This window comes from Xiphophorus couchianus, chromosome 8 (assembly GCF_001444195.1).
Source record: "Xiphophorus couchianus chromosome 8, X_couchianus-1.0, whole genome shotgun sequence".
NCBI classification, from domain to species: Eukaryota; Metazoa; Chordata; class Actinopteri; order Cyprinodontiformes; family Poeciliidae; genus Xiphophorus; species Xiphophorus couchianus.
Window position 1 is genome coordinate 6321956 of NC_040235.1, and position 9818 is coordinate 6331773.

At 40.4% G+C, this 9818-nt stretch overlaps 2 protein-coding genes across 4 annotated transcripts in view; both read right to left on the bottom strand.

The window, feature by feature from the left end:
- LOC114149750 (protein NLRC5-like) overlaps window positions 1–9818 on the bottom strand; it is a 1536511-nt gene that overhangs the window by 843687 nt on the left and 683006 nt on the right. The gene's annotated exons all lie outside the window — the stretch shown is intronic.
- LOC114149783 (nuclear factor 7, ovary-like) lies at window positions 739–8891 on the bottom strand. Of its 3 annotated transcripts, XM_028025888.1 has the most exons (3): window positions 8740–8891; window positions 7666–8668; window positions 739–1148 (listed from the first exon to the last, which is right to left on the bottom strand). In XM_028025888.1, exons 2-3 carry the CDS (start codon window positions 8649–8651, stop codon window positions 749–751), a joined length of 1386 nt encoding a protein of 461 aa, XP_027881689.1. In that variant the 5' UTR covers window positions 8652–8668; window positions 8740–8891; the 3' UTR covers window positions 739–748. The 3 variants fall into 3 exon arrangements, with proteins under 3 accessions (XP_027881689.1, XP_027881690.1, XP_027881691.1); XM_028025889.1 differs by having other exon boundaries at window positions 7666–8876; XM_028025890.1 differs by lacking the exon at window positions 739–1148 and having other exon boundaries at window positions 7251–8668; window positions 8740–8890.

Below are 9818 nucleotides of genomic sequence, written 5' to 3' on the forward strand. Positions count from 1 at the left end.
ATCCTGGCTGCTCCAATTAACAACCCCAGCAAGAAACAGGGTCAAACTAAATACATACAAACAAACAATCTTGACAAAACAACCAAATCTTCAGCATAATATTAACAAACACTCTTCATTTTAAGCAGCCATTTCATTTCTAAAAATATCTTTCTATAAATATAAATCCAATCATTAAACTTCTAGAATGCGTAGTTCTATCGCTCCCCCTCTTCCATCTGCATTGGTCTCTTCTGGAACCTTTATAAGGTGCTCAGGCCCCCGGGGAATCTTTTAGCCTGAACACCCTGCAGAGGAAGAGACAGAGGTAAGCCACATCTACACAACATTTCTGTGCATTTCAAACAGTAACAAGTAGTGATGGCCAAATGAAGCCTCATGAAGCAGTGAAGCTTCCGGCCCGCTGCCTTGCCCAAAGGTTCGTTACTCGGTGGTTCATTCATTTCTCACTAGTGACATCTGCTGTTCAAACTGTGGCAGCCTTGTCACTCAGACAGACATATTTAGAAACAATTAGTAAATGCAATATTGTCACAAAGGTTTTATCAAACTCATGTTTAGTAACAGGAGAGTCAATTAAATCCTATTTAACTGTAATCTTTTTTAGTTATTAAAATGATTTGTAGCCAATCCTGGTATATGTTGACTGTCAGTGGCTGTTTTCTTCTGTCATCGACTGATTTGACAGACATTTGTTTTAGTATTCGGAGTGCAGTGCTTGTTCTTTTTGTTCTTCATGCTGAGATCATCAGAGCTGCTGTTTGATCACTGAGATTTTCATCGGTAGGATCTTTTCTGTATTATTAGTGTAGAAAAATGGAAACATCTTGTGAGTGAAGGTGTGTGTGAAGGTGTGTATGTGTGTGTTAGTATCCAGATCAGAGAAGGACAGTTTTCCTCTGTCCCAGTCCAGATTCACTCTGATCCTTTGGAGATTCTGGACTGAGAGACGAGTGGAAGGAGCTGATGGAGAATATGCTGAGTATTTACCTGAATATAACTGTATGTACAACCATCCAGACTTTATGCCTCCCTTCCTCTGAACAGACTCTTCTAACACACCAAGTCTCCAGTATTTATTGTCTCCAACATCAACATCCCAGCTGTGATTCCCTGAGTTAAAACCCTCAGAACTCAGAACAGACCAGCTATAATCAAATCTCTCTGGATTATCAGGAAACTGCTGTTCTTCTCCTCCAGTCAAACTGGTCAGATCTTCAGACAGATGGAGTTCCGACCCAGCCGTGTTTGGGTCCAGAACCAGAGGAGTGTAGGTCACCATGTTCTCCATGTTGCTCCAGATGTTGAAGGCCAGGTTGCCCAGATGTTTGGCCTGGTCTATCAGAGCTCCTGAGGGCAGCTGTGGATCCTCCAGCAGGGGGCAGCGCTGGACTCTTTCCACTGCAGCCTTGTAGTTGTGCAGGAATGAGACGTCTTCAGCTCTCAGCTCCTCCTCTGTGGCTCTGACTGTGTCTGAAAGAGCTGCTATCTCTCTGCTCAGAGCCTCCATCTTCTCCTTCATCATCCCTCTCTTCTGCTCCTCTTCCTCCCTCAGTGCAGCCAGCCTGGCCTCCTCTTCCTCTGCTAGAAACTGATGAAGCTGCTTAAACTGCTCCATAATCTGCCTCTCTGTGTGTCGGGCCTGGACCTTCAGGTGTTCTGCTGTCTGATCAAACTCCTCCTGAACTTTCTTCCTGAGCTCCAGCTTCTTCTTTAAAGGCTCCAGAGTTTCCTGAAGTTTCTTCTTGTGTTGCTGAACAGCTTCATCGATGGGTCTGAATCTGTGATTGAAGTGTTTTTCTGAATGACTGCAGACGACACACACTGGCTGCTGATGGTCCAAACAGAAGAGTTTGAGTTTCTCAGAGTGCAGAGAGCAGAGATCCTCTGAAGCTCTCTGCTCTCTCTGCTGTAAGAAAGACTCACACATATTCTTCAGAACCAGATTACATGGAGGATCATCTTTAGAAGATCAAAAATGTAAACTTTCTATCGAAATGCCATTATTTACTTAATGACACTTCATGAAAACAGTCATAAGCATTTTTATAATGACTCCTTCATGTTCATCACAGGTGTTATGTCATGTTTATGTCAGTCTTATGCAGGTCCCTTCAAATAAAGTGTCACCACTTTTCTTATTATCAAAGATTTGGAGCAAGAAAATGAAATATTTTGATGCACATTTGTAAACACTGTTTACAAATGTTTGTTTAGTTGCGGGGGTATTTTTGGCAAAAAATGATTATAAGAGACCCTGAAAGAACCCAGATCCAGATTTCAACCTGAACCAGATGACGCCTTTGCACAAGTAAAGGTGAGCAATAACTTCTAGAGGACTGTAAAGTAGTGTGGTCAAGGACCCACAAGGTGAACAAAAAACAGCATCAGTCACAAGGACCTATTATGCAAATTTCACATTTTGTATGTCTTTGGTTTTCCATTTTTATCTCTACTGCTTCTAAGAACAATCCAGCCACGTACCAAAGAAACCGAGCTACTTTTTGGCAATAAGTTTATGTTTTTTGGTGTCTGGAAAATGAGCCATTTCTATACCCTCTGTATTGTTAAGTCACATTCCCTGGGCACTGACCTGGTACCTAGCAACCGCAGCAGAGTTCCTCCGTGTTACCTAGCAACCAATCTGATCTCCAACAAGTTTAATCAGCAACGTATGTTGGAAAAGACAAGAGTTTTGTTATTTACTTAATACCCAGAAACCACTTTCTACATCCTTACTGGTTGGGCAGGAGGTTCCACTTTTGATTTTCAAGATGTACGAATCTGTTTGCAGATATTTTCATGTGTGAGTGTAAAGGTTGAGTCAGGCGGTGTGGCCACCAGCAGCTGACATTTTGCAAAAAATATCCCAACTTGTTCAAGGAAGCATGATAGATCACCATTAAATTATGTGTGACATTTATTGACAGGAACACTAAAATAAAGAATAAAAGGGTTGACTTGCTAAGAGCAGTTCAGTAGAAACCTCTTTAATTCTGCTGATTGGTTATTTCCAAATTGAGGGTCTGTGTGGTGCAAATCTCCTAAATATGGAGTGTAGTGGATGTTTGTTTGAAGTTCATTGAGAAAATATTGTGTTTTATGCTGATCTAAAATGAAGGTTAAAGAGGCCTGGTTGAAATCCTCTGGAAAAATTTTGTCTGGGTGAGAAAAACTCCCCTGTTGTCTGACTAAACAACAGCACAATGATTGGCAATCCGAGTTAAGTGTCCCTGTAGTTGTGGACCACTAAATGATTTTGGGTTGTAGCCCCTAAAATACTGCATTTAATCAATTAATTAAGTGAAAGGGAAAAAAACAGTGGTTGCATATACTCTTAAGGACGCAGTATGTCCAGTATACTGAATGTCCTCTGTGAGGTTTGGAGACCTTTGAGTCCTGTTTGTGCATATTGGACAGAATGTATGTGTGAGTGTGTGGCTGTCCGTTGACAATGACTATAACGTGATCGTTGGGTCCGGAAATGTCAACAATGGACAGAATGTGTGTGTGACTGTTCCATAACGGTGAGTGTAACTTGATCTTTGAGTCCGGAAATGTCAATCATGGACAGAATGTGTGTGTGAGTGTGTGACTGCCCTGTCAATGAGTGTAACTTGATAATTGAGACCAGAAAAGTATATGTTGGAGAGAACGTGTTTGTTGTCGAACAGTTTTATTGAGGAATCAGACATGAAAATTGAAACGTCAACAATACACATTTGTCCTCTTTTTGATGTGAACATAAAACATAAAGACAATACAAAATCAAAACAAAACAAAAGTGACATAAATAAACAAGGACATTCTCAAGACCCACCCATCTTTCCTGACCCACCATCATCCCCTTTCCCTGGGACTTGCATCTTATCACACCGAGAATCAAATCAAATTCTCTTCAAATAGTGTTATCAGTATATTGCTGAAGGGGTTGCCAAGTTCTGTTGAATCACTTTAAGTTATTTACTAATGAGAACCGTATTCTTTCCAGATGAGAGAGCCTTACCAGTTCCTCCAACCACAATTTAACCAATGAAACCTCTGATCTTTTCCAGAACGTCAACACTAGCTTTTTTTTCTATGATAAAGGCATGAGATAATAATTGTCATTGGTATTTATTAAATTGAGAAAGCTGAACAGATACTCTGAGTGCAATCAGAAGTAGGTCCAGCCTCAACTCTGTACGAAATATATCTGATAAAGTTTTGAATATGTCAGACCAAAATAGGGTTAATTTTGTTCAAAAAGAGTAAGAATGGAGAAGTGTGGCTTCTTCAATATGGCATTTTTCACACATTGGGGATGTGTTAGGGAAAATTTTATGTAACTTCACCTTACAGTAATGAAGCCTGCGAATGATTTTAAATTGAGTAAGACTGTCTAGAATTGGCAGAACACTTGTGAATATTCTCTAGTGCAGCCTTCCAGAGTTCGGCACTTATCTCTGTTCCTAATTCCTGCTCCCAGCCTGTTCTAAGGCCCTGCATGGATGGCGAGGATCTGGATAGTAACAGATTGTAAATCTGGGAGATTAGATGTCCTTCCCCATCACCCAGCTTAAAGACTTCGTCAAATTCATTAGGTATTATATTCTCTAAAGTGCGCGTGTGTTTTTTGACATATGCCCTGACCTGTAGGTATCTAAAATGATTATGTTTATGGAGACCAAATTTGGCCTGAAGTTGAGAGAACAAGACAAAATTACCACCCACTAACAAGTCACCAATAGTCCTGATACCTAAATCTTTCCATTGTGTATAACCTGAATCTAAAGTGGAAGGACAAATGAGGGATTCTTTGCTATTGGTAGTAAGGTAGATATAGATTCAATACCAAACTGGCATTTTATCTGTTTCCAAATACATATAGTACTGTGGATGACGCGGTTATTGTTGTACGCCAAGGTATCTATATTTGTGGGTGACAGAATAAGAGCGCTAATTTCATGAGGGCTGGAGTCTTCCTTTTCCATTGTGATCCAATTGGATTGTGTAAAATTGCAATCTAGCCAAATTGTAATAATGCAAAGCGTACAAGAGTAATGGACATAATATGTTTGTGAGTGTGTGGCTGTCTGATGATGAGTTTAACTTGACCTTGGCGTCCTGAATATCAATAATGGACACAATGTGTGTGTGAGTGTGCAGCTGTCCCCTGACAGTGAGTGTAACTTGAAAATTGAGACCAGAAGAATGAATGTTGGACAGAATGCGTGTGTGAGTGTGTGGCTGTTCGTTGACCATGACTGTAACTTGATCGTTGGGTCCTGAATGTCGGACAGAGTGTGTGCGTGTGCGACTGTCCCCTGACAGTCAGTGTAACTTGACAATTGAGACCAGAAGAGTAAATTTTGGACACAATGTGTGAGAGAGTCAAGTTGACTCCCTAAATGTAGCTTGACTCAGGAGTCTTTGAGTCTTTGAGTCCAGAAATGTCAATAATGGACAGAATGTGTGTGTGAGTGTGTGTGGCTGTCCCCTGACAGTGAACGCAACTTGATCGTTAAATCCTAAAGTGTAATAATAGACAGAATGTGTGTTTGTGAGTGTGTGGCTAAGTGGTAGTGAATTATAAACTGAGCAGTGTTGTGTGTGTTTAGTCCTACATACCTGTGGTTTAAATTAAGAATACATTATGGAGAGAGAATTTAATTGTGAAATGCAAGCTGATGGGTGTGGCTTGATTAATTGGAAACAGTTGGGAGATGCAATTAATTCTAGATTTACAGTTTATGGGGATAAGGGACAATATAAGTTGAAAAAGAAGTAATCAGCAGAAGTTAGACAATGGTTAATTGTTTTGGTAAATTGGAAAGGAAAACAGTAGATAGATTCTGTACTGCTTGGCAATTGGTTATGGGAGAAAGATGATGCTCTGGAGATGAGGGACTATATAAACAACCAGATCACTAAACCAGCAAAGATTGTAGAAGGACAAGGTTGAACGCTGCCTGCTTTACTGACCACAGAGAAGACAAAATCATTTAAAATCAGATTTTAATGAGAATATTAATTAATCTAAAACTACAGATCCCTGATAAACTTTCACCACTTATGGGTTTAATTTACTGTCTTTATCTAAAACTTTAACTAAAATTAGATTTTGGCTTTGGAGTAAAAACCTGTTTGTGACTGAATCTGATGCCAAAACCTCTTTATTTCGGAGCCTCTAATTGGTTTCATTTTTTATAATTACTTTTCTAATGAGAAATCAGAAACAATAAGGTGTTATCTCACATTTTCTGCCTTCTTTAATGTCTTATTTACACAATTTTTCTTTTTTGTGTTTAGAGGGAATGTGGTTTCTGCTTCAAATCTTATAAAACACATTTTCAGTCTAAATCCAGCCCTGCTATTTTAAACAAAAACCCTCGAAAAGATGGATGGATGGATGGATGGATGGATGGTGTTATTCTTGTATTTTGAGTCAGGTTTTAGATTAGATTATACTTTATTGATCTTCAAGCTGAAATTGTTTATTCGTTGACAAGCTTCTCCATCTGAGGTTTTAAATATCAATAATACAAATATAAACAAATGACACAACGTTTATAAAATATATAAATATTCCTATGAGCGATAAGAGAGTTCAATATGACTAAATATAAAAAAGAAATAACAGGGCGTGCCGTGGTGGTGTAGTGGTTAGCGCGACCCGTATTTGGAGGCCTTGAGTCCTCGACGCGGCCGTCGCGGGTTCGACTCCCGGACCCGACAATATTTGCCGCATGTCTTCCCCCCTCTCCTTCCCTGTTTCCTGTCAGCCTACTGTCATATAAGGGATACTAGAGCCCACAAAAGACCCCCTGGAGGGATAAATAACAAGCATGCACATATAAAAATATGAATCAATAATTTATAAATGAGTGCAGAGAAAATTAGATTGAAGTAACGCAGACTTGGACATTGTAAAGTCAAATGTTTGCAGGCAGAAATGATTTTCTGAGTATCTCTGTGGTTCACTTTGGTAAAATGAGTCTCTGGCTGAAGCTGCTTCTGCTTTCAATCATCTGTTAGTAATTTATTTACATCAATTTGCTGTACATAATAAATAACATTGAAAACATTACAATGGAAAACACAGAAAGAAATGAAAAAATCCCCACATGATCAGATCATCTCCAGATTGCTGATTAAAAATACAGATTTTAAAACTTATATTGAGAAATTCACCAAACCAGCAAACAATAGAATCAATCATAAAACCAATCAATCATCTGATCAATAATGTTTCATTTGGACTTTTTTTCTTCATGCTGAGATCATCAGAGCTGCTGTTTGATCACTGAGATCTTCATCGGTAGGATCTTTAGTTTATCCCAGGTGCTGAAGTATGGAAACATCTTGTCAGTGAAGGTGTGTGTGAAGGTGTGTATGTGTGTGTTAGTATCCAGATCAGAGAAGGACAGCTTTCCTCTGTCCCAGTCCAGATTCACTCTGATCCTCTGGAGATTCTTCTGGACTGAGAGACGAGTGGAAGGAGCTGGTAGAGAACGTGCTGAGTATTTACCATAAGACAACTGTATATACAACAATCCAGACAGTATGCCTCTCTTCCTCTGAACAGACTCTTCTAACACACCAAGTATCCAGTATTCACTGTCTCCAACATCAACATCCCAGCTGTGGTTCCCTGAGTTAAAACCATCAGAATTAAAAGCAGACCAATAATAATCAAATCTCTCTGGATTATCAGGAAGCTGCTGTTTCTCTCCTGCAGTCAAACTGGTCAGATCTTCAGACAGATGGAGGTTTGACCCAGCTGTGTTTGGGTCCAGAACCAGAGGAGTGTAGGTCACCATGTTCTCCATGTTGCTCCAGATGTTGAAGGCCAGGTTGCCCAGATGTTTGGCCTGGTCTATCAGAGCTCCTGAGGGCAGCTGTGGATCCTCCAGCAGGGGGCAGCGCTGGACTCTTTCCACTGCAGCCTTGTAGTTGTGCAGGAATGAGACGTCTTCAGCTCTCAGCTCCTCCTCTGTGGCTCTGACTGTGTCTGAAAGAGCTGCTATCTCTCTGCTCAGAGCCTCCATCTTCTCCTTCATCATCCCTCTCTTCTGCTCCTCTTCCTCCCTCAGTGCAGCCAGCCTGGCCTCCTCTTCCTCTGCTAGAAACTGATGAAGCTGCTTAAACTGCTCCATAATCTGCCTCTCTGTGTGTCGGGCCTGGACCTTCAGGTGTTCTGCTGTCTGATCAAACTTCTTCTGAACTTTCTTCCTGAGCTCCAGCTTCTTCTTTAAAGGCTCCAGAGTTTCCTGAAGGTTCTTCTTGTGTTGCTGAACAGCTTCATCGATGGGTCTGAATCTGTGCTTGGTGTGTTTTTCTGAATCTCTGCAGACGAGACAAACTGGCTGCTGATGGTCCAGACAGAAGAGTTTGAGTTTCTCAGAGTGCAGAGAGCAGAGATCCTCTGAAGCTCTCTGCTCTCTCTGCTGTAAGAAAGACTCACACAGATTCTTCAGAACCAGATTACGTGGAGGATCTTTGATGAACGATATCGTCTTACAAACTGGACACTCTCTTGATGGTTTCTCTGTCCACCAGTTCTTCAGACACTCCTTACAGAAGCTGTGGCTACATGACAGAACAACCGGATCCTTAAAGAGATCCTGACAGACCGGACAGCAGAGATCCTCCTCTAACCTGGAAGCCATTTTGTCTCTGAGTGAAGCTGAAAACACAGCAGACAGAAAGTTAAACCAGGAAGTCAGTTTCCCTCCTGCAGAAACTTTATTCTCTTACTTTCACTTTGATTTCCTTGTTTTTCCTCCAGCAGCAGTCTGTGTTCCAGCGTCTGGTTCCTCAGTTTTCTCTCTCTTCTCCTTGTTCAGTTCAGTCTGTCCTCAGTCGGTGATGATGGTGACCCTGAGCGTTTCCTCAATTGGTTTCTCTTTTAACTATTTCCTGTTTTTTTTTTACCGTCTTGAGCCTCACATGTGGCGCCCTCTAGAGGATTTCCTGTCAATCTGAAGATTTAGAAAAACATGAAAAACACTGTAAATGTGTGTTTAGCTGCGGTTTTTGTTTTTAAGTAAAGAATTATCATAAAAGAGCCTGACAGAGTCCACATCCACCTGACCTAGATGACCTCGCTGTAAAATATGAGTAATACCTAAAAAATATCCTATTATGCAAATTTCACAATTTGTGCGCTTTTATTCTTCCATTTGGGTCTCAACTGTTCCTGAAAACAATTGAACTGCTTAAGAACCAACCGAGCCATTTTTTGACTACAAGCTAGTGTTTTTTGGTGTCTGGAAAATGAGCCGTTTCAAAAACCTCTATTGTTAAGTCACAATCAATGAGCACTGCCCCGTTACCTAGCAACTGTTCTGCAAGGTTACCAAGCAACCGTACCTGATCTCCAGCAAGTTTGGTCAGTTGGTTTTACCGTTGAATGCTGTGTACAATGGCTTCTGGAAAAGACAAGGTTTTTGTTGTTCCCTTACCCTCCAATAACAACTTGCTATATTTTTGTTGTGCAGGAGGCTCCACTTCTACTTTTCAAAATGTGCAGATCTGTTTGCAGCTATTTTCACATGCGAGTGTAAAAGTTGAGTTGGAGAGGCGTGGCCAGCAGCTGCTTTTTTAGATTTAAAGTGACAAGACACCATAAAACAGCTAAAATGTCATTATTTGTGAATGACTTTGTGCAAGAAAAATATCCTAACTTGTTCAAGGAATCATTATAGATCACCTCTAAATTATGTGTGAGATGTTTAGTGACACTAAAATATAGAATAAAAACCTTCATTTACATGACAGTTATTGCTGTGTTTGCTACTATGTTTTAGATTCTTATTGATAACCAGGCCAGAGGG

Coding starts and splice junctions, on each gene's coding strand:
- LOC114149783 (XM_028025888.1), bottom strand. CDS start 8,651: ATGGCTTCCAGGTTAGAGGAGGATCTCTGCTGTCCGGTCTGTCAGGAT. Junction 1,149..7,665: donor GAGAGATTTGATTATTATTG/GTCTGCTTTTAA, acceptor ATTTGATTATAG/CTGGTCTGTTCTGAGTTCTG.